The sequence below is a fragment of the Phyllostomus discolor genome, chromosome 11 (genome assembly GCF_004126475.2).
Source record: "Phyllostomus discolor isolate MPI-MPIP mPhyDis1 chromosome 11, mPhyDis1.pri.v3, whole genome shotgun sequence".
Lineage (NCBI taxonomy): Eukaryota > Metazoa > Chordata > Mammalia > Chiroptera > Phyllostomidae > Phyllostomus > Phyllostomus discolor.
Window position 1 is genome coordinate 178,463 of NC_040913.2, and position 22,421 is coordinate 200,883.

Below are 22,421 nucleotides of genomic sequence, written 5' to 3' on the forward strand. Positions count from 1 at the left end.
AATGTCTCTGAGGTCCCAGCCGGAAGCAGGGGCAGCGGCTGGGAGAGCAGCACCTTCACCTTTTCGTGAGAAGGGACCCTGCCTTCTGCCCAGTGTCCATTCAGCTTTCAAAGGAAGCTTCATCTCCAACCAGGGGCCTCCTCATTCATCTCAACACCCACATTTTGTCCAAATTGTATTTGGCCCCAGAGCACAACACAGTGCGCTCTGTCACGGTTAGTGATGGTAAGGGCGGCATCGTGAGGAATCCCGCTCCTTTCCTGATCCTAGATCTGTGTCTCGGGAGCATCTGGAGCTGCTGGCCTGTGGAGCTGAACCTGCTGATGCCGAGTGAGGTTCCAAACCACGTCTGTTCCCACTGGGAGCTCCTGTCTGTCTGGAGGTGGGAACCTGCCTTCCCCGGGTGACAGAGGAGGCACTTCAGGAGCCGGTGGCATTGACCTGGGCTTCAGACCAAGGCCCACAACCGGCCTTGAACCTTGTCCTCTGCATCGTGTTAGCTGGGCCAGCCAGTTACCCCCGGTCCCCAGTTTTCTCATCTGCACAGTGATGGACCCTGAGAGTTCAGGTAAGACATAGTCCTTGGCCCTAGGACACAGCAGCCTGGGGTGACGGTCCTCGGAGGACAGTGCAGCCTCCAGGGACCGTGAGAGAAGCTGCTGTGGGACTCGGTGAGTCAGCAGTCTGTCTTCTCCCAGCAGGTGTGGGACCGCAGCAGACGGCGGGGGTGGGGGGGGGGAGAGCCGGACTTGGGCTTTATTTAAGTGAAAAGTGTTTTTTGAGGATGGATGGGCGCCCGGGAGGACCACAGAAGAAGAGTGGGGAATCTTTCTCTGGCCCCGTCAAAGCAGTGACATGAGGGGGCAGGATTTAACCGTTCAGCCGCAGTACCACTGGTGGCTCGTCGTGTGAATCAGCACCAGTGATCTCCTCCCTGCCAGGAATGTGGCGTGAGGGGACCTCTGCACAAGGGTTCCAGGCGGGGCCACGCAGCTCCCTCTTCTCATCAAGTTTCTGCTTGGGCCACCCGCTCAGAAGCATGTCCATGACCACCTTGTCGGGAGTCCCCGCCTGTGTTTCCTGGCCTCCCCTTCCTGGCCCTCTTATTTTGTAATTACGTGCTTGTTTGCTCACCTGTTTATCATCTGTGTTCTCCACCAGTCAGCACACCCCCCGGGAAGGGCATGCCATGGGTTCCCACTCACCCACAGGAGCATAATGCCGTGCATAGGTCCCAGCAGAGGCTGCGCCCTCGACGAGTAGTCCGCCGAAGGAAGGGAAAGGCAGCAGAGAAGGCACGTTGGTCTCCTGCCCGGACAGCAGCTGCTCCCTGTTCCCTTGTGGGCACCCAGAGGTGGCGGCGCCAGCCTATAGGGCCTGTGCCAGAGGCTGGCACGGTGACGTGGGCCACGCCCCAGGCTGTTACAAAACAGACTTGCCATCACTGTGGGGACTGAGGCTTCCATGAGAACAATGGGGTTAAATGGCCCCACTGGGGGAGGCTGATTCTGCATGGAGAGGCTGCCCTTTCGGATGCCATCCTAGCGGGACAGTTACTCAGCTCCTCCTGCCCTCCCGTTGTTGGCTTCTGGTCAGATGTCTCCCGAGAGGCAGACCAAGGCCCTTTGACAAACTGTACTCTCTGGATCAAACATGTACTTACATTCACTTTTCTAGAAGTGGGTCTACTCTGTGCCCAAAAGGGGACCTGAGAGGGGATGCTTCCCCTCCCCCCAGAGCCAGCGCTGCCCCAGCCATCTTGGGGGAGGGGCACAGCAGTACCTGTGGCTGTCCCCTCAGGCCCCAGGCCCCTAGGATTTTAGGCTGAGTCCATGAGCCAGCAGACTAGTGTGCAGGAGCCCTGTGCTTGGAGTGCAGGAGACAAGGTCTAGGAAGTTGGGGTGGGCCTGACCAGCTGCCTGGCCAGAGGAGGTTCCTACAGGTGGCCCTGGGCCTCCTGGCCACGGGTGGCTCTGCAGGATGCGATGGGTGTAGAATGTCACCTTCCAGCCGTTGGGGACTATGCCACCTCATCTCATGGGTGCTGCCTTGAGCAAAGATTAATTAGTCTTCTGTAGAAAATCTTTGGTAGTTGTTGGTTTTAAGCCCAGAGTGGTTGGAATTTTGGAGCCCAGAGGGCTCGTGGCAGTTGGTCTTTTGCAGTTGGTCTTGGAAGGAAGGGCCCTGGAGTTTTGGCTGTCCTGCAGCACCCCCGGCTCAGGCGTGAGGCCATCCCTGGGGCCGGGGGTGGCGGAAGCAGACATCGTGGCTGTGTCTGTCTGTGAGTCTGCCGGGACTCTGTGTGGGGGCTCTGTGGTGTTCCGTGGGCATAAGGCCGGGGAGCTGGTCGCAGTTCTTTGGATGTTTCCTTTCTAACCGGATGGGCCCTTCCCGCTGTGGAGGGTCCGCTGCAGGGTGGCCAGCAGTGTGTGCTTGCTCAGCAGGGGTTGGATGTGGCGAAAGGGTGGCTTGGAAAACCATGCCGACGTCCCCGACCTTTTAAACTACTTTGGGAGGGAAAGTACTGGGAGGGCAAAAGTAGCTTAATAATAAATGAATAAATAAGTAAATAACATACAAGAATAAACTCTGCCTCGCATCCTCACAACTATAAAACCACCGTGCCCACCCTGTGTATCCTGTGGGGCTGGTTTGACATCAGCCCTCTTGGTTTCTCTCTGCCTGGAGACAAGTGGGGTCTTCACCATGAAAACTGCAAGATTAATCAGCCTTGGAACCCTCCCACACCCTCCCGGTGCTCAGTGGCGGCCCTCTCCCTTGTTGGAAAACGAAGACCTTTTCCTCTGTTAGCTGCCCACCTCCCAAAACAGCTTCTTCCCAGTCTTGTCTTGTGGCCAGCCTTCTCCAAAGAGCACATGCTTGTCCTTGGCTGTATGTCCCCCGTCTGCCCCCATGTCCACCTCTGGGAACTCTGAGGCATCCAGGGCGTCTTTTCTCCATAGATGCCTGGCGGCGGACACCTCTCCGTCATGGCACTGCAACGCAGGGGCCCTCTGGTATGTGAGAGGTGAAGGTTATCCTGGAATGTGCCTTGAGGACAGGGGCCCCTTCCACAATGAGGGACTGTCCTGAGTTATGTCAGGGAACTCAGCTTGGGCTATTTCCTGTTCTTCTCTTACCTCTGAATCAGTTAATGACGAACTAATGATCCCACCCCTCTTCTGCTTCCCTACAAAGTCCGGTGACCTCAGATATTGTGGCTGCAGGGAGCCTTTGATTTGTGGACAGGCAGGGGGGACGTGTTGGAGGGGGTGTGTCAACAGGTGAGAGGAAGCCCGAGGAGGAGGTTGGGAGAGGTTTTGAAGACCACGCAGTAAGGCAGCAAGTCCCCTGTCTTTGGAGTGGCTGGCGTGTCGTGTGACGTATGTGGGCCGGCTGGTAGGACCAGGTGATCCTTCCTGCCCCTGCAGCCTTCACCAGCCTTCGAGTTCTGTTCCTGGGCCCTCTCCTGCGGGGGTGGGTGTTCCGGGCCTGCCTTCTAGACCTCCAGCTGCAGCTGCCGCCCCTGGAGAGGGAGGCAACTGGGATACTACTTTATAGCCTCTGGGGGGCCTTGCGTTGCCCCCAGCAGCCTCTTCATGGGGCGTTGCTGTACGTTTGGGCTGCTGTGGCCCCAAGGTCGCCCTGCACCCACTGCTGCATGGACATCCAGGCAATAGAACCGCATGCAGCGCCTCCCACATGCCTGGAGCTGGGTGCCCTGGGCCGTGTGCAGGAGGCTGGCGCCGCTCCTGGGGAGAGCAGCATGGCTGTGCTTTGCCAGACCAGAGAGCCTCTGCAAGCCTTGCTCTCCTCAGAGGTGACACAGGAAGGCTTTGCTCTGGGCTCCCTGAGGGGCTGCTGGAGGCTGAAGCTTCAGGCTGGGATGTGCAGGCAAGCCCGTGTCAGCCATTCAGCCTGTCCGTGGCCACTAGGAAGAACTGCTGTGGGACAGGACCGGCCCCGTTTCGAAGGAGCAGACGCAGGGGCACGTCGTGAGAAGGAAAAGGCCCTGGGTCGTGTGTTCTTGCTGCGTGTGCTTGGAACTGCACGGCCTTGGGCAGCTGGACGGCCCCCGTCCCCGAGGGCTCGGCTCTCGGCACTCTCCAGGCCGGGGGCCTCCTGAGGAGCTGTGTTCTCCAGTGGCAGCCGACGGGCCTTCCGGCGTGCGGCCTTTTCTCCTGTCTAAGTGGCAGACAGTGCCTCGTGGCTGTGGTGACGTGTGGGTCTGATGGCTCGTGACTCTCAGTCTTGGATGTTTTTGCTGTTACTGGTGGAAGTGCTTCTGCCTTGCTTGTCCTAACATCTCGGTTTGGCAGACAGATGGGGTGGGCGGCAGGGCGATGTGAGCAACGGGAACGTTGGAATGCTTTTCTTTCAAAAACAGCTGTCTGCGCGCTCTCCTTCTGGATGCGAGTGGCCGTTTATGTAGCCTGAGGGCACCTTTTGTTGCTGGGATGACGGGCTCCCCGAAAGTCGTCACACTGATAGTCGTCACAATGTGGCCATTGGCCGGGTCTGCTGTGTGCCTGGTGCCGCTGGCCAGTGCACATTCGTGAGCTCAGCCCCTGTGACTCACCCCGCAGACCACCCCAGGCCTCGTAGCTCTGTCTGACTCCTGCTGTTCCCCCCACCGGGGCCAGGCTTGCTGTCAGCCATCACCTTCGCTGGGTGTTCAGTTCTGTCCGGACTCGGACGGCGCGTTTGGATGATGACCACAGGGCAGAGGTCGCTTCATTTCTGACGCACTTTGTTTCTCCGTGTGTGAGTGACTTTTCCTGAAGGTGCAGGTTGTTTGCGAGGAGAGTAAAATAAAAAGTGGCAGAGCATGTCCCCTAGGGCTGTGTGGGGGTCTTTCAGAATCGAAGAGTTGGAAGAGATCTCAGGGCCGGGCCAGCCTAGGCTCCGTCCAACCCCTCTGGAGGGCCCTTCCACAGCCCAGGGTGCGTCCAGGGGTGTGAGGACCCGCAACGAGAGGGCCACATTGTTGCCGCTCTCTCACTTGTAAGGACCCCCTCCCTCGCTGCCCCGGCTGCCGCAGCACTGAGTGCCACCTCTTGGGTAGCACATAAGGTGTGTCCTCTCTCCCGTTCTCCTCGACCCCCAGCCACGAGGACTGGTCCTGCCAGCAGGGCTGCTGGGTCCCCATATGGACCCCATGAGGGGCTCACATTTCCACTTGGGGTCCGGCCGCAGGTGCGAGGATGGGAGGGGCATTGTGCAAGTGGGGTGGGTGACCGAACGGGCGGGGGGGGGGGGGCGGTTAGGAAAGAGCCGAGGACAGGCCCTCGGAGCTAAGAGAAGCAAGAGCACACGAGCAAGACGGCTTTCCTGCCGTGACTGCGCTCGCTCCTCAGTGCCCAGGGGGCTGAGCTGAGGGGCCGGCGTGGGAAGCCGAGGAAGGGTCTGCTTCCCGACTGTCTGAGCTGGTCGTCCCACTGCCCCCTGCACTGAGGCTGCGGGTCCCATCTGCAGGTGCACACACCCGTTTCTGAGGCAAAACACATTGGAAACTCGATCGTCTGAAGGCATTTCCCATCCAGGTTCCAAACAGGCTGCCTCCACCCACCCCCGAGATGTGTGTGGACAGGCCGGGCCTCTGCGTGCAGGGACGGGACGGGTGCGGCTTCACAGCTGGTGTCCGGGACTCAGAGGCCGCATGCCGCCCGGTCTGCCGACAGCATGGCCGGCAACTGGGACCAAACTAGACACTGCTTTCGTGCTCTCGAAGTTTAGTTCTTACTACATTGTTCTGTTTCTCTTGCTTTTCCATTTTTAAAGATAACTCTCCCATCCCTCCAGTAACCACTTGCCTGTTCCAAGAGCTGCAGGCTGAGTGTTCTCCTCACCAGCCCAGAGTCAGCGGCAGCTGCCTGTTTACTCTCGTTGTCAGTGGAAACACGAACTCGCCCCTGCAGGCCCCTCACAGGGGGCCTCACAGGGCGTCTCTCCGGCGCCCTCCTCCACGCTGGGCCTGCAGGGCCTCTGAGGCGGCATCAGCCCTGTGGGACAGGTGGGCAGGCGATCTCACCTCCTCCTCCTCTTCCTCGTCCCTCCCCTCCCCTCCTCAGGCTCCTCACCCCGTCCCTTCTGTCTGCACCTGGCCATTTCCATCCCAGGATGTCTGACACCTTCCCACCAGGCTTCCTGGTCTCTAGGTTCCTGTGATGATGACACTGATTTTCCCAGGATACTGGGATGTGGCAGCACCCAGCGCTGGTCCGGGAGGGGCAGGTTCTGGGTCTGACCTTCAGGACCGGCCCTGCCATTGCTCCTGCGGGACTCGGTGCCAGATGCGTCCCGCAGTGCAGGAGGCCGCAAGTCTGCAAGCAAGTCTGCAGAGCTGTAGACGGTCCAGTCCTCCCCGCCACCTCATTTGGTTTGCAAAGCAGGACAGTGAGGCGGCCCCAGGGAATTGCTCTTGTGTCCTCTCTCCTGAGTGAGGTGCCTGTCACATTGTTACAGGAACCAGCTCACCTACACTTATCTGGTGTCATTACTGACCTGCAGGTCAGAATCCCTGACTGGGCTCTCCCTGCCGGCCTGCTCCCTGGACGCAGGCCTTGTGGCTGAAGCCTCGAGTGGGAAAGTGTCTCGCATCAACGGAAGGGTCCGGCTGCTTTGAGTGGAGGTTCTTCTGGGCTGTGGTTTGACTGGGTTCCCTGTGCGGTCAGCCACTCTTTGTTGGCCCACGGAGTAGGCCTTGTCTCTGAAAGCAGATGCCCGAGAGCTCCTAGGGAGGGGCGAGCGTGAGGCCAGTGTCACGGCAGGGGAACGGCTTCAGGAAGTATGTGTCTCGGGGTCGTCAGCATGTTGATTTGAGCAGGAAAGTGGTATTTGCACTGAGAGCCCAGCCCTGGCAGGCCGGGGGAGGCGGCTGCTGTGCAGGAACAAAGAAAAATCATTTTCTTCCTTGACACGAGGCGGGAGATTACACTGGGTGTGTTGAAGCTTTGCCAACACTTGACTGGTGGGGTCAAAGCTGACAGTGAGCCCCTGTGGGTGCTCAAGGTCGGGTGGGCAGGCTGCCATCTGCTGGTCAGAGCAGCCAGTGAAGCCACGGAAACGGCCACAGAGGCCCCCGGGGAACGAGCGCTCCACACCTTTGTTTGTGGTCCCTGCTTCGGAGCGGCCAGCTTTCTGCACAGGTGTTTTTTCTCCCCGCTAGCCGTCTTCTGACTGTCTGTCATTTCTGCGATAAGCCTTGGCTTATAAGGAAAAATACAAGCAGACTTTAAAATACTTCTCTTGTTGCTTACTTCCACCTAGAGTAAACTTTGATTCAGGGGAAACGGAAGATGAGTTCCAGTTAATTCCACTCCTTGCTGGGCTCTGGGCCACGCAGCTATGGGAACATGCCGTGTTTCTCAGTGGTGTGGTTTTTACACCCAGAGCCAGTGGGGTTGTTGGGTGAGCGACATGTTGGGAGGAGAAGCCAGGCCGGTGTGTTTCCGGTAAAGAATAACCCCAGTTGGCCTGGCCCCCCCACAGTGTGTGAAGAGCGTATCTGTCGACAGAGAAAGTGTCGGCACAGAATGGCAGTTCCTGGTATTTCTTGAAGATGTACTGTCGCTCGTGAAACTTCAGCCCTGTCCCTGGTTGAGTGGTTAACCTTCGCTGTCGTGGGGAGGCGTGGAGAGGAGCAGGGCTGGTTCTCTGTCATGAAGGGGCGCCCCCATGGACGAGCTGCAGGAGAGAACATGGTCTCGGGGCCACCTCTTGAGAACTGACTTCATCAGCAACGACAGCTGGTAGCTCCCAGGGCCCTTGGGCGGGTTCATTACGTAGGAGGTTACTTGTTGTTCCTACACCTGCACACAGCAGGTCAGCAGCTGACTTTCTTCACCTGCCCCCACCTCTGGCAGAGAAGCCTCTTCCACGCAGAACTCCCTCGGGGTCCCATCTGCCCCCGAGTACCACGTTGTGTTGCTCCTGTGAGGGCCTGTCGTCATGACCGAGGTGCCGGGAGTGAGGACAGTGACCATGGAGGGCAAAGCCTTAGGGTCCGTGTGACCATGTGACAATGTCGGGGCCTGCAGCCAGGCCCTGGCTCAGAGGGCTTGGGGTCTCCCTGCCCTGCCTCCTCTCTGTGCTCCCTCTGGCTCCGTGTTGCTCTTTGGCCTTTGCCTCCTCCCGCCAGCAGTAGTCCTGCAGGGGGAGATGAATGACGCACGGTACAAAAGGAATGAACGTGCAAAGCAGGGAGTGGGTGAGTAAGGGAGAGAGCCTCAGGCGCCTCACCTCCTGCAGCCTGGAGGCAGGTGTGTGGCTGTTTGGAGAATGGGAGGTGTGGGTGCCCTCACCGTGGTCAGCTGGGTCTGTGGCCCAGGGAATGGCCATCAGTCTTCCCACTTGCTGTACACTGGTGGGCAGAGCAGGGCTTCCTTGGGCCTTTCCCACCCTGCTGACTCGGACACTTCTGGTTTGTGCTTTGTAGACACGGTGATGCTGCGCTTCGGTTCTCCTCAAACCTGTCTTCACAGTGCCTCAGATCTCCACAGGGGCTCGTCTTTCTCCGCCAGGCCCCTCAGTCTGGGAGGCCCAGGCCTGGTCCAGAGTCATGGCTGCACTGTTGCCAGGACTCTCCTTGTGCGATCTCACTGGGTGTCCTAGGCTCAGCGACCACCTGTGTGTGAAGGATGCCCAAATCGGGGTCTGGGTCCCCAGGCTTCTGTCACAGCCGCCTGCCCAGTGAGCTGTCCCCAAGTGTAGCACCGACGTGACGTCCTAAAGGGACCTCCCCTTCCACCCTCACCCATGAGTCCTTATGGTTCCAGACCACTGGCCTGGGGCCACCATATCCTCAGTGGCCTGGAAACCTGGGGGTTGTCCTTGACCCTGACCCTCCTGTTTTACTTCCTTTGCTATGTCTCTGTGTCTTCCCTGCCTGAAAGACTCCATCTCTGGTGGGAACCCCCTCCCTGTGACTTGGTGTTCCCAAACCCCGTGCCTCTCTCACTGCCCTCCCTGCACCTCTGTGCAGGCCGTGCCAGAGGGTTGCGGCCCAGCCCTTCGCAGTGAAGGACTTGGACACGGAGGAATTCCACGCGGAAAAGGTTGTCTCCCAGAACGTGTTGGTAGACATAGATTCAGATTTGTTGACTATTCCTTCTTTGATTTTGTCAGGTTACTCTGACGGCATCAGGTGGACCGGCACCATCCCCCGCCCCCTCGCTGGGGCCCGAGCGTGGGGAGCATGGAGGAGAGCAAGGACGAGGCAGCAAACCGGGCACATGCCCTCTTTGACCGCTTCGTGCAGGCTGCCACCTGCAAGGGGACCCTGAAGGCCTTCCAGGAGCTCTGTGAGCACTTGGAGGTGAAGCCCCAAGACTACCGCTCCTTCTATCACAGGCTCAAGTCCAAGCTCCACTACTGGAAAGCCAAAGCCCTGTGGGCAAAGCTGGACAAGCGGGGCAGCCACAAGGACTACAGGAAGGGGAGGGCCTGCAGCAACACCAAGGTGCGGTGGGGCTGGGCCCTGGCCACCAGCCTGAGGGGGGCAACCAGCAAGGGAGGGACCGGCAGAGTCTGTAGGGCAAGGATGGGCCGAGTTGAGCCAAGGTCTGGTACGGGAGGTCAGGCTTCTACCTGTGGGAAACATCCATGTGACTGTTCCGGGTGCAAGACTTTATTTGTGTTTCGTGTGTTTGCATATTGAACATTCAGGGTTTTAACTGTTTAAGAACAATTTAAGTAGTGCAGCAGCTTGTTCATTTTGCTGAGCCTCTGCTTTGAATCTCGCACTCTCAGGGGGGTGCAGGTCAGTGAGCAAAGCAGCACAGCTAGGCCTTGCCAGCATTCTGCACAACACAGCCCCATGGCGCAGGGCACGTTGCCCTCCTTAAGTCACGGTCCTGTGCTCAGTAACCAGCAAGGGACACATAGTAGCTCAGTAACCAGGGAAGGACACATAGTAGCTCAGTAACCAGGGCGGAACACATAGCATCTGCCACCTGGGGCCTCAGGTCGCTTTTCATCCTTATCTCAAAGGTCTGTTTTCCTAATAAGCAGGGGCCTTGTGAACACAGTAATTTCTTTTTGTTTCTTCACAGTGTAGAGAAGCAGTGTTCTCAAGAAGAGGGTGGGCCTGGGTGGGGTGGTGGTTTTGGGCACCTGAAGGAGGTCCGGGAGCAGGTGAAGAAGGAAGAGTAGTTTCCTGCTGCCCCGCCCTCCCAGGGGCTGGCAGGGAAAGAACGTTGCAAAGGACTTCACAACTGTGTCCTCAGCGCTCTTTCCCGAGTTCTGATTTCCCGAGATCTAATTTGCCTGCTGGGCTTTCATTTGGTCGTTGGTTAGATATTCATTCAGTACAATTCAGGAAGTTCAGAGGCATGACTTGTATGAGGGAGTTGCGGAGTTTTATTAAGGATAAAAGGAGTTCAAAGCCAAAAACATTGTAAGCCTTTTTTTTCCTTCCTCACATGCAGTGTGAACTAGTTAAGTATCCAGTCTCACCCTGAGTACTGCTCTAAGTTTCAGATTTTCAAGATTGTTTTCTTGGACTTTAGTCTAAAGACAGGTTTTTAGGACTATTGTCAGCACGAAAAACTCAGGCCCCTGGCAGTTGCCTCCTGGGAATCCCTGGAGTAGAAAGCCATCCAGGGCTCTGTGTGTGATGTTCAAACTGCCGTCTCCTTGGACAGAAACCTGCCTCGCTGAGAGACCTTCCCAACGGATGGGAGATGCGATGCAGTTTTCAAAGCGCCTGTTGAAATGACAACCCCCCCGAAACACTCGGCCAATCCGCAGGGCGAACACGGGCTGGATTAGTGTCCAGCCCTGACAGCTGAGAGCCTTCCCTCCTCTCAGCACCCACCAGTGGCTGTTGCGGGGCCCCGAGGGTGCAGTGGGACGGGAGGTGGAGTGAAGAACCCTGTGGGGGTGGGCTTTCGGGAGTGGTGGTCGTGAGGTCACGAGACTCGTTCTCAGGGGGTGCCACCTTGCCTGAAGCAGCCCTGTTTTTCAGTGTCTCATCATCGGAGCCGGTCCCTGTGGTCTCCGCACAGCCATTGACTTGTCCTTGCTGGGAGCAAAGGTGGTCGTGATTGAGAAGCGAGATGCCTTCTCCCGAAACAATGTCCTGCACCTCTGGCCCTTCACCATACATGATCTGCGAGGTTTGGGTGCCAAGAAGTTCTATGGCAAGTTCTGTGCTGGGTCCATCGACCACATCAGTAAGTGAAACTGGTCTTCCTGCAGGTCAGCCCTCCCGCACCCCCAGTGTGTTCTGCAGGAGACCCAGGCAGGCTCCCTGAGGAACACGTCTGCAGCTGCCTGGTTTGCTCTGTGTCCTCGGCATCTGCTGTGCAGAAGCACGTCTGCTGGGAGGCAGGACTAGGGCTCTGCAGTGGAAGGGCTGAGCTCTGGGGTCACTGAGTCAGGCCTCGGGCTCTCCTTCAGCATGCGCACTGGTGGGATGGACACTGGCCCGGCCCAGGCAGTAGGTGGCCAGTGTGGGCCTTCGCCACACTCGGCCGTTTCAGCCGGCCCTTTGAGTGTGGCATGGAAGAGGCTGCGCTGGCATGAGAACAGAGTGCTGTGGGCACTCCTGGGGAGGCCGCAGCCGCAGACACCTTGTTGGGTGTGTGGCCAGCTGATGAGTTGGCAGCGGGATCCCTCGATTCTCGTGGGGCCTGCAGCCCCAGGGCTCTCACGCTCTCGCCCCCTCAACGCTCGGCGTGGCTCATCTTTCTGGGGTGCTTTGAAGTAAATCCAAGTCAGTGCAGATGTGGTTTTGTCTCTGTGACAGTGTGTGCAGGACGACCCCCTCTGCCTTACGAGGTTGAGGTCTTGTGTGCTGGTCGTCACCAGTGGTTCCAGGGAAGGCCTACAGGGGACCTCCCTGAGCTCCTCCAGATGCGTCCCCAACCCTTCGCTGTGGGAAGGCCGTGCCAGTTTACCAGCCTGGCCACAACGGCGTCTTCCTGGCGGAGGAAGCCCCCGGCCCTCTGCGGGGCTCTGACGCACAGAGTGTCTCAGACCCCAGTTGTCCATGAATACAAAACGTGTGCCAGTGTGGGCTTGCGTGAGTCTGCGTGTGGGACTCAGTGTTTGGTTGTGTGAACTGGGAGACAGCTGGAGGGTCCGGAGGAGGGTTTGCATGGACTCCTGGACAGCAGCTGCGGGCGAGCACCCGGGCCGCCCCTCCAGCAGGTCAGCCGGCTGATGTGCGGCAGGCTCAGCCACAGGGGTCCGGTTTTTGTCTGCCTCTGGGGCGGCTGTGTGTCTGGCACCTGGCAGGTCCTCACTGGATGTTAATAAATCTCATGGATAACGAGCAAGGTTTTCATTCATTTTGAGCCTTAGTTTCTGCAACTGTAGACCAGTCAGTGGTCGGGGGAGACAGTGAGACAATTGATCTTGCTCCAGCCCTTTCCCTTCTCACCGAGTACATCTGTGGAGACGGGAGGTGAGGAGACAGAAGTGGCACTGGAGGCCCAGGGAGTCGGGCTGCCCCTTCGGGCCAGGCCAGAAGGAAGGTGCACAGTGGGTGCATGATGTCTGCCACCTCTGGTCACAACCCAGGGCTGCAGGTCCTGCTGAGTCGCTGAAGCTCTGACTGAATCGGGGAAGGTGGAAAGGCGAGTCTCCTGTTGGCCAGGCTCAAGTTAACTATCTCACCTGAGGGGTGAGAGCAGGCCTGTGTGTCTTTCCAGCATGTTTCCGTCCCTCAATAAAGAGCCTGTGTGACATGGCTGGGAACACACTCCTGTCCCAGAACCTCGGAGAACCTGCATCAGCTCCACGTTGGCAGCAGGTGGGGTCTGAGCAGGGACACCAGTGGTCACCCCCCAACAATGGCCCTGAGAAGTGTTGTCCTTGTCTCCCCAGGTATCCGCCAGCTGCAGCTCATCCTTCTGAAAGTCGCGTTGATCCTGGGCATTGAAATCCATGTCAATGTGGAGTTCCAAGGACTCGTGCAGCCTCCTGCGGACCAGGAAAACGAGCGTGAGTAGGGGCGGCAGAGCGGGGAGGGGAGGCGAGGCGAGACGAGGCCAGCACGGAGAACAAGAGCAACTTGAGAGCTGTTTTCAGAGCGGGCTGCAAGGGGCTCTGTGTCTGTGCAGCCCGTTTCTCCCGAGGGACTTCTGAGAGGCCGCGGAGATGGCCTTCAACGTGCAGGCACTGGTGCCCGTCCCAGAAAACTGAGGGGCGGGAACACTCCCGCGAGGCTCCTGCCTCTGGACCACGTGTTGGCCGGGGGCTCTGCCTGCCGGGGTGTCGTGGGATGTCTCAGACGGGGGGACTGGTCTGGGCGCTGACCTGCACTCTGACTTTGGTCCACAGGGATAGGCTGGCGGGCCCTGGTGCACCCTAAAACCCACCCCGTGTCAGAGTACGAGTTTGAAGTGATCATCGGAGGGGACGGCCGCAGGAACACCCTGGAAGGTACTGGCTGGTGCTGCACAGCCTGGCGGGCAGCAGAGGGAGGGTGGCTTTCTCCGCAGCCTGGGCTGAGAGCTGTGTCACCAGCGCCCACGCTGCTCAAGAGCCCGTGTAGGGACCACAGCGTCCTGCCAGGCAGCGTGGCAGGACGACCTCTCATCTTAGTAACAAGGTGGCTTCCCTTCTGTTTTTAAATGGCATTCCTGGTGTTGAGTAATATTCCGGTTGGTCAGATTTCAAATTTTTTGTTAGTGTGTGGGAGACCTTCTGCTCTTTTCCAGGCTGTTGCATTCTTTGGTGAGTAAACCACTTATTTTCCGGTGGAGAGGAGCTGCCCTACAATGTTCCCATGGATTCCTCCCTGCTGTGGTCCCTGCTGCCATCAGCAGTGCCCCTCGTGTCCCCACCTCCCAAGCCAGCTGCAGCCACCTCTAAAGGTATCTCTCCCTCCAGGGTTTCGTCGGAAAGAGTTCCGTGGCAAACTGGCCATTGCTATCACAGCCAACTTCATCAACCGAAACACAACAGCGGAAGCCAAAGTGGAAGAGATCAGTGGTGTGGCTTTTATATTCAACCAGAAGTTTTTCCAGGAGCTTCGGGAGGCCACAGGTGGGTGTGGGTGCGGGTGCCTCAGAGAGCTGGGGTTGTGGGTGTCGCCTGCGGCCCAGGCGCTCCTTGCTCCTGTGCTCTCCTGTTCTTCTCTGCATCCCAGGGCCTGGGCTCTTCTGGACAGGGTTCGAGTTCATGTCTTTGTTTTTGCGTGTTCATTCTGCCTCCCAGCTCTCCCCTGCCCACCCTCCCTGCCTCGGTCCTGCGGGTGGTGTGGGATGCAGGAGCCTGCGGTTGCCAGTCTTCTGGTTTGTGGGGGCCTTGAATGTGTCCTCTTGCTCCTGACTCCCACTTCGGCCTTGAAGTAAACCAGCCACGTGCTAGATGGGAAAGAGATTATTTTGTGACTACTTTGGAATACATTAACATAGATGTTTTGGTGCAAAACTAATGCACAGCAAATTCCAGTTCTTTGTTTTCTAGAATATCATATCTTTCCATGACATCTGTTATTTTAGATTGATTGAAATTTTAAGTCAGTAGTTGACTCTGCTTCCAGGCATCCAGGTGTCCGCTCCATTCTGGGAAGTTCCCCAGTTGTCTTGACAACTGTAAAAGCAGCTTCACCTGGTCACTAACCAGACCCTTTTATTAGACGTGAACCTTCTCCCTTCCCTCACTATTGACTGTTGTATGGGGCTATCTTGGGGTATCGGGACTCCAGAGCAGTGCAGGATAAACCGAGCCCACCCTCTTTCTGTGGCTGAACGGGCAGGAGGTGAGAGACTGTGCTCAGATGTCTCGGTCATTGTCCCCTCCCTGCCCGCCGGCCCTTCCCACCACACCTCTGCCTCCTGCTCACAGGCATTGATCTGGAGAACATCGTCTACTACAAGGACGACACGCACTATTTCGTTATGACAGCCAAGAAGCAGAGCTTGCTGGACAAAGGGGTGATACTGCACGTAAGTGGTGACTCTTCCAGAGAGAGAGGTCACGAGTGCGAGTGCTACTGTCTGGGAGTCCTCTTGCCAGGGGGTGACAGGAGCCAGCCTCTGGCTTGTCATCTGGTAACGTGTGCTCTCGGTTTTCTTTTTTTCTTTTTTTTTTTTTTTTTTTGGTTAAACTTAAAAAATGACCTTGTACTAGGGAAATTTTCTAATATAAAGAAACGTGGAGAGGGCCATCCGATGACCCCCGTTACAGAGCTTTAACGATGATCAGCAAGCACACTGTCAGTATTGTGTCAGGAGAGCCCAGCCCACCCCATTCCTGCAACTGGATTTCCAAAGCACATCTCCAACATTTTAGGAATAAATATTCAGTTGACTTTGAGGTGATGTGATTTGAGTTTCTAGAGAATTGCAGATACGACCGATTGTTGGTTGGTTCGTAGGTGTCTTTTGGAAGGGGTGCTGGAGGGCACAGAGTTCGAGCAAGAAGCAGGGGGTGGTATCCCCGGAGCCTCAACCTGGCCCTGGTTTTCCTGTGGATGCGGCCGTTGGGGCCCCGGAACACCGACTGGGTCAGGGGTGATTGGACCCTGGCAGTCAGGGGATGGTCTGCATGTGAAGTCGGAAACCCCCTGGGGGCTGGTTCCTTACGTGTGCTTGTGTCTCAGCGTGAGCGCTGCTGTCCCCGCACGGTGAGCTGGAGACGTGGGGCCCCAGGCTCAGGCTTGAGCAGCTCCACCCAGACTCAAGAGTCGCTCCCAGGGGTCCCCTGTCTGAGGGGCGGTCCCATGTCTGGGAGGGCAGACAGACCAAGCGGGTGTGAGCCCACAGCCCTGCCAAGGGCGTGGCCAGGTGGGTTCGATGCTTTGCCTCTGAGGCATAGCAGTGAGCCCGTTGCTGCCAGCTGCCACTGTGGAGCGGCTCTCTGCAGTGCCTGGGCCTGACATCCTCCCCGTTTTTCCTCTGTGTATTTAGAGGGCAGAGGCCACATGTGCAGCTAACCCTAGATCCACTCAGACTGCTCACTCATTGGGAGCACTCTGCTTCCAGGGTGTGTGCTTGGCTTTTAGCATCTTGTGCTGGTAGCAGAAAGTGCCATCGGAGCCGTTGGGAGCCAGAGGCTGCGCCCCAGGAGCACAGACCAGGCTCGGTGTGTGGTCCTCTCGGCAGGAAAGCAGCTTCTTGGGCCTTTGTGTGGGACTCCCCTTTCGCTTATCATTGTTCTTCTGTGTTGGCAGGTTTCTGGGGAGCCTGTCAGAATGCCCTTACTTTTTAAGCTCCTGTTCCATCTTGAATGTCTCCCTCCCCAGTCCCCTGGGCAGCTGTCACTCCCACCTCCGGGCTTTTTGGCAGAAGCTTTGGGTTCTGCCTTTGGGTCTGTTGAGTTGGGCTGAGCATTGCACATGGTCCCCATTGCCCAAAGCTGTTTGCTACCCAGAAGGTGGTTACCGGCGATAATGACAAACAGCTAACCAGGCGCCATCACGTGGATCACTCGGTTCTGTGCTCAGCACAACCCTGTGAGGTGGACGGGTGGACCCTGTGAGGATCACAGAAGGAGCGACTTGCTCCAAGTAGATGGAAAAGCCAGGACTATGTTTTCAGCAGCAAGGCCTGTGTCCTTTTAGAAATGCCCGCCACTCTTCTTTGTATTTTGTGAGAAAGACTTGTGGGAGCACGCATTGCTGTGGGGGAAAGGCAGGGAGAAACTTGCTTGTGTGTGGTGTGTGCACTGTGGCTCAAGCCAGGCAGACCGCACCTGGCATCTCCAGCGAGCCTCTTCCCTGTCGGGAGCTAGGACTACGCCGACACGGAGCTGCTGCTGTCCCGGGACAACGTGGACCAGGAGGCTCTGCTGAACTACGCCCGGGAGGCCGCTGACTTCTCCACCCAACAGCAGCTGCCGTCCCTGGACTTTGCCATCAACCACTACGGGCAGCCCGACGTGGCCATGTTCGACTTCACCTGCATGTACGCCTCTGAGAATGCCGCCCTGGTGCGGGAGCTGCACGGGCACCAGCTCCTTGTGGCCCTGGTTGGGGACAGCCTCCTTGAGGTGAGTGGGCGGGGGGCAGCCCGGGACCATGGCGGACACCATCCGGGGTCCCAGGAGGAGTGGGTGTCTGGGTCCCGGGGCAAGAACAGACACTGTCTAGGGCCCCGGGGAGGAGTGAGCGACAGCAGCACACGGTGACTCCCTGGGGGGCGGGGGGAGTGTCAGGCAGCCCTGCCAGACGGTCCCAGGGCTGAGGGTGACGGAGAGGCTGCAGTTCTCCTGCTGGGCCCTCCACTGGGTTGTCGGAGGCTGCTTTCCACCGCAGACTCCGTCTCGGAGCCATTGTCCAGCTTCTGCCTTGGGAAGGGCTGCTTATCGTTGCTCTGTTTTCTCTCCTGTGACAGCCGTTTTGGCCGATGGGAACTGGCATCGCCCGGGGCTTTCTGGCCGCCATGGACTCTGCCTGGATGGTGCGAAGTTGGTCTCTGGGAGCCACTCCCCTGGAAGTGCTGGCCGAGAGGTAAGGGGAATAGCGGGGCCGCTGTGCAGAGGGATGTGGTCAGGCGGAGCCCAGGGTCTCCCCTCCTCTGCTTTCCCTTTCTTAATGGGAGATATTTTCACACGTGAGAGGAAGTTACAGGAACTTAAAGGTTATCTACTGCAAATGCTCATCTCTTACCCTTTCTAAACGGAATTCATTGTTCCTGATGATATCTGAATCTTCGTGCACCATCAGAGGGCTGTCCCTGCATCCTTTGTGACAGTCACGTGAACACATCCATAAGAATAGTATGCAAGCCCTTGCATCCCTAAACTGGAGGGACTTAAAGTAATGAAGTCAGCGGGGTAATACAGGAGATAGTAAAGTAAGAGAAGAAATTCAAAGTGACTTTGAAGTCAAAGGGAAATATGAAACTGCTTGTCAGCATTTCTCAAATTTTCGCAAGTCAGATGTCTTGAAGCAGATTATGGCAGGTGAGGTGAGGGTCGCAGGTTGGGCGGTAAGGAGCAAAGCCCTAGCCCGAGGAACGAGAGAGACGGGATTCGCTGCGCGGAGCGGACGGCGGGCGGCGTTCGCAGTCAGTCACTCGGGCGCTACGGGTGGCGTGGTGGCGTGTTCTTTCGTCATGTGCTTCTCTGAAACGTTAAATGCTGACAGACTTGAAGCAGCAAGACAGTGAGTGGACCTGCCTTTTCTGCCAGAGTCAGGCAGTGTCTCTGCCCACAGCAGGGCACCCTCGGTTCTCGTTGGCCTGCCAGGCCCCTGGGGTCACTGACCTGGTGGGACTGGGAAGCAAGAGTCAAGGTTGGGTTGGAGGAAACTGGTCAAGGAGGCGCATTTGTCTCATCCTCCCAATCATTTGGGGACCGTCGACACGCAGAAATGGCCTCCCAGGAGAGGGCGACATCACAGGCCTCCCAGGAGAGGGCCGGACCTGAGCGGGGTGCTGTGTTGTTGCAGGGAGAGCATCTACCGGCTGCTGCCTCAGACCACCCCTGAGAACGTGAGCAAGAACTTCAGCCAGTACAGCATCGACCCCGTCACCAGGTACCCCAACATCAACATCAACTTCCTGCAGCCGAGCCAGGTGAGCACCTCTCCACCCAGGTCCCTCTGCGGGTCTGGTGACAGTGCGTCTCTTGGGTGGACACGGGCAGCCTCGAGTCTGAGTTGGTGGGAGGGGAGGGCCGGCCCCATTGGCAGACTGAGCGGCTTAGGCCCAGGGTGGTTGGATGGCCTGCCGGGGGGCCACACGTGACAGAAGCAGTGCCCCAGGACCTGGGCCCATGCCTCTGAACTCAGACTGGCTGCGTGTTCGGGAGGGCGCCAGTCACTCACCGGTCAGTGCACACGACTTCCGCTGGCACAGTTACCGCCGGGCCCTGTCACTCGGGCAGGTCATTTCTCATTCTCTGACCCTTGGTGTCTTCCTCTGTAAAACAAGGGGACGGTCCCTGCCACTCACAGATGGGGTCACTGCGGGACAACAGAGACCGTCCACGGGGAAGAACGTGGAGATCAGCCACTCCCTGTCAGTAAAAGATTGCCGGCCACTTCTCTGTACTGAGTTCTTTCTCAGAACGCCAAAGCCTTGCAGCTCCACTAAAGGTGACATTTCATAGAGTTTAGCTGCCCCAAAGAGCCCACCAGGTTTTGGGAAGTAGCCATTCAACATATCTGCCTGTGTTCTCGTGGAATTTTTTATTCACTTTCTACCTGAAGTCGTCACCGCCAGCCCTGTGTCTGTGGGTGGCGAGTCACAAGGGTCCGTGGAACCTCCTGTGGAAGGTGCACGGGGTCCAGCCGCCAACCAGATGACCACATGTGGGCACCCAAGACGCACCACTCAGGAAGCTTCATTTGTAACTTGCGTCCCCCCGCAGGACTGTGAATAAGTTCCCGCAGCATGCCCCATGGCCGCGTGCACGCAGCCGTGAAAAGGCTGAACCGCCACTACACTCAGAGTGAATGCGCCTCGGAGACACCAGCAGTGCACAGAAGAACCCCACACCCAAGCGGGTGCTGTGTGACTTCGTTTCTACGGAGGTCAAAAGCAGGAAGACTGGTCCTTGGGACAGAAGTCTCTGTCATGGGCACCGTGGGGGAAGGGTGCCGACACGAGGCTGGGCTTGGCGGGTCGGGTCCAGTGGTACCTGGGAATATTTACCTGCAAAAACGTGCCAACCTCGACTGTATCTACTGTGAGCGAAAAGAGGGAGCCAAACAACAGCAGCAACAGCAGAGGCCCAGCAGAGACGGGCTGCCGGAGGGACCGTGGTAGCCGGGCAGCGAATCTGCAGGACAGCCTCCTAGCGTGTTTGTCTGTGACCCAGCACGCTCCGGAGAGGGCTCAGAGGTCCTCCTGACTTGTCTGCGCTTTGCCCCGCCTGCTCTCCCAGCCTTCCAACTGTCATTCTCTGCACTGGGGGGACTTTGTTACCTGACTTCCTTCCTCACAGCACTTTACCTTTCTGCCAGGTGCGCCATTTGTATGACTCTGGGGAAGCAAGAGACATCCACCTGGAGCTGGAGGGCCTGGCGCACCCCAGGGCCACCCCCAAGCTGGCTCGCCATGGTGAGTCCCAGTCCTGGCCTCTGGGTCGGGGACTGTCCTGAGCAGTCGGACCGCCTGGTCAGCTCCCATGCACGGGGGTGTGTCAGGGCACATCTGGAAGTTTCTGGAGGCCTTTTCATTGTCCTGACTGGGGAGGGGTGGTGCAGCTGGCTTTCAGGGATGCGGCTTGTGGTGCTGCGGTGCACACGTCCGCTCCCAGCCGGGGCGTCAGCCATGTCGAGATGGGGAGACCTTGGTCTAAGAAGGTATTGGGAGGATCCAAACAGAGACCAGGCAGGTACTGCTGAGGAGGAGGAGGAGGAGGAGGGTGTAGGGGTGCACATGCCCGCTGAGAGGACCAGGGGAGCATGTTTGCTGCGTGCGGCAACATTGCCAGCACATGGGGACGGAGAGAGGGCCGCTGCGTGCTTTGTGTGTAGGCAAGGGCCCCCGGAGCTGTAAAGGAGAGGGAGGTGCAGACACTGTACATGCAGGATGGGCCGGAGGAGGCGAGCACCCCTCCAGGAGCCACGCTGATGGCCGCAAGGCCTTCCCCAGCACTGACACGGAGCGGGAACGAGGCGTGACCGTGGAGCGTGATGAGCAGGGCCGGCCGCGGGGGGCACCGCTGGGTCCCAGCCCAGGCCTCGCCGTGTGTGTGTGGGGGGGGGGTGGGGCTGGTCTCGAGCAGGTGGCTGGTATCTCTGAGCCCTGGTGCCAGGTAGGGATGTAGGGTGACAGACACCTGCCTCGCGTGCTGGTCCCCGGGCTCGCAGGTGTCGGTGCCTGACAGGGTGCTGTTTCTGCCGTCGGTAACTTCCCAGACCGGTCACGTGTGCTGCGGCGAGGGCCCACACTGGTGCCGCTAGGTGACCACGCTTCTATCGGTGTTTTTTTGTTCTTTTAGAGTCTGTACCTCGTTCAAACAAGCTGCTGAGCTGGTGCCAAAGGCAGACGGAGGGCTACGCAGGGGTCAGTGTGACGGATCTCACCGTGTCTTGGAAGAGTGGCCTGGCCCTGTGCGCCCTTCTCCATCGGTATCGCCCCGACCTCATGTGAGTTGTGGCCAGACTTCCTGTTTCATTTTCTGTCCTCAAGGTCTCGGAGCACCCTGCTGTCAAGTTGCCAAATTTGTACGTTTTTCCTAGCGTGGAATCCATAGTAAGACACTTCCTCTAGAAAGCAGTGATTAATTTTGATCCGATTCTATTTAAAACTCTGAAGGTCAAGCGTTATGTAGTTCAGCATGGAAATGATTCCCTGAGCTTTTAAAATCGCAGCACTCAGATGGTCAGAAACTGATTTTAATGCCCACCTGGGAGTATTACCTTCACACAGAGGGGACTTTTGTGTAGTGGCCGCAGGTTGTGCTCTGCTGCTGCCACCTGTCTCTCCACCGTCACTGGCCATAAGCAGAGCTGGCTGGCTCATGGCGAGGGTGTTCCCCGTGCCTGGTGGTGGTCTCTCCCGTCATGGCCCACATACCTGCAGATGCTCGATCAGCCCTGCGACCCTTGGGTCGCCATGGTTACCACCAGTGTCCACTCCCTTGGGGGCCTCCATGCGGAATCAGTGTGGTACAATGACCCAGGTCAGGCGATGACTTGCACACGGCAGGCTCCCCGAGGGCATTCGCCCTGGGTGCCAGACGGGCGTGTTTGGAGCAAAAGCAGAGCAGGCAGAGTTATTTTGGCTGCCTGTTCTTTTATCATTAGGTCCACTTAAGGGCCCAGTTTTTTGTGTTTGTTTTGTTTTAATGTTTGCTTAAGAAACCCAAAAGGCCACAGTTCCTGTTTGTGTTAGGCTGTAAGTGCACAAGGCAGGAGCTACAATGGCAGCCTTGCCAGGGTGGGCAGAGTGGGAGCTGGGTTTCTGGCCGGTGCAGATAAAGGTGAGCGGCCCTTTGTTCCTGCACCATAGCCCGCGCAGAGGTAACGCAGGGCTTGCCCCTCCGAGAGGGGGTGGGGGGTGTGGAAAAGCCTGATACGGTACAGTACAGGAGTACAGAGGGTGCAGCCAGGCGAATGAATCAAAGCCCTTCCGAGGGGACGGCAGGAAAAGAGGGGTCAGGTGGCAGTGACTGGAGGGAGCCCAGCGTGAGGGGCGGGAGCTGTGGGTGAGGGACCCGCTCCTGTCGGGATGACTGATGGCTGGCCGTCTGCTGGAGGCCTGGGCTGTGTGCTCGTCACAGAGGGCAGCGCCATGAGGAGGGAACTGGCCCGGTTCAGACCACAGGGACCCCACTCAGGGTGAGCGTGTCAGTCAGCAGCCTTAATCTACAGGGAAGAGGAGTGCTTGAAAGTGAAAACCTGCTGTGGGTCAGTGGGTGGGCACAGTGCGAGGCCCACCCACTTCTCCTGGCTACTGAAGGAGACCCAGTCTTCCTGGACTGAAGAGCAGTGGCCTCAAAACCCAGTGGGAAACACTTGTTATTCTAAGTACTTGGGAAAATTCAAGAAATTTAGCAATGGAAAAATCTTT

At 57.9% G+C, this 22,421-nt stretch overlaps 1 protein-coding gene across 5 annotated transcripts in view; it reads left to right on the forward strand.

Moving 5' to 3' along the window:
• The window catches only part of MICAL3 (microtubule associated monooxygenase, calponin and LIM domain containing 3), a 133,284-nt gene that overhangs the window by 43,937 nt on the left and 66,926 nt on the right, over positions 1 to 22,421 (forward strand). For 3 of the 5 annotated variants that reach the window (XR_004899802.1, XR_004899803.1, XM_036011128.1), the window contains exons 2-12: positions 9,127 to 9,460; positions 10,967 to 11,174; positions 12,832 to 12,948; positions 13,288 to 13,389; positions 13,840 to 13,995; positions 14,800 to 14,900; positions 16,687 to 16,944; positions 17,289 to 17,404; positions 18,347 to 18,473; positions 19,865 to 19,961; positions 20,848 to 20,995. Coding sequence is in view for 1 of the 5 variants with exons in the window: in XM_036011128.1 (XP_035867021.1) it covers positions 9,197 to 9,460; positions 10,967 to 11,174; positions 12,832 to 12,948; positions 13,288 to 13,389; positions 13,840 to 13,995; positions 14,800 to 14,900; positions 16,687 to 16,944; positions 17,289 to 17,404; positions 18,347 to 18,473; positions 19,865 to 19,961; positions 20,848 to 20,995 (1,694 nt within the window). In the remaining 4 variants the exon portion in view is untranslated. Of the gene's footprint in view, positions 1 to 9,126; positions 9,461 to 10,966; positions 11,175 to 12,831; positions 12,949 to 13,287; positions 13,390 to 13,839; positions 13,996 to 14,799; positions 14,901 to 16,686; positions 16,945 to 17,288; positions 17,405 to 18,346; positions 18,474 to 19,864; positions 19,962 to 20,847; positions 20,996 to 22,421 lie in introns of those variants that run through there. The other 2 variants (XR_004899804.1, XR_004899805.1) reach the window with 1 other exon arrangement.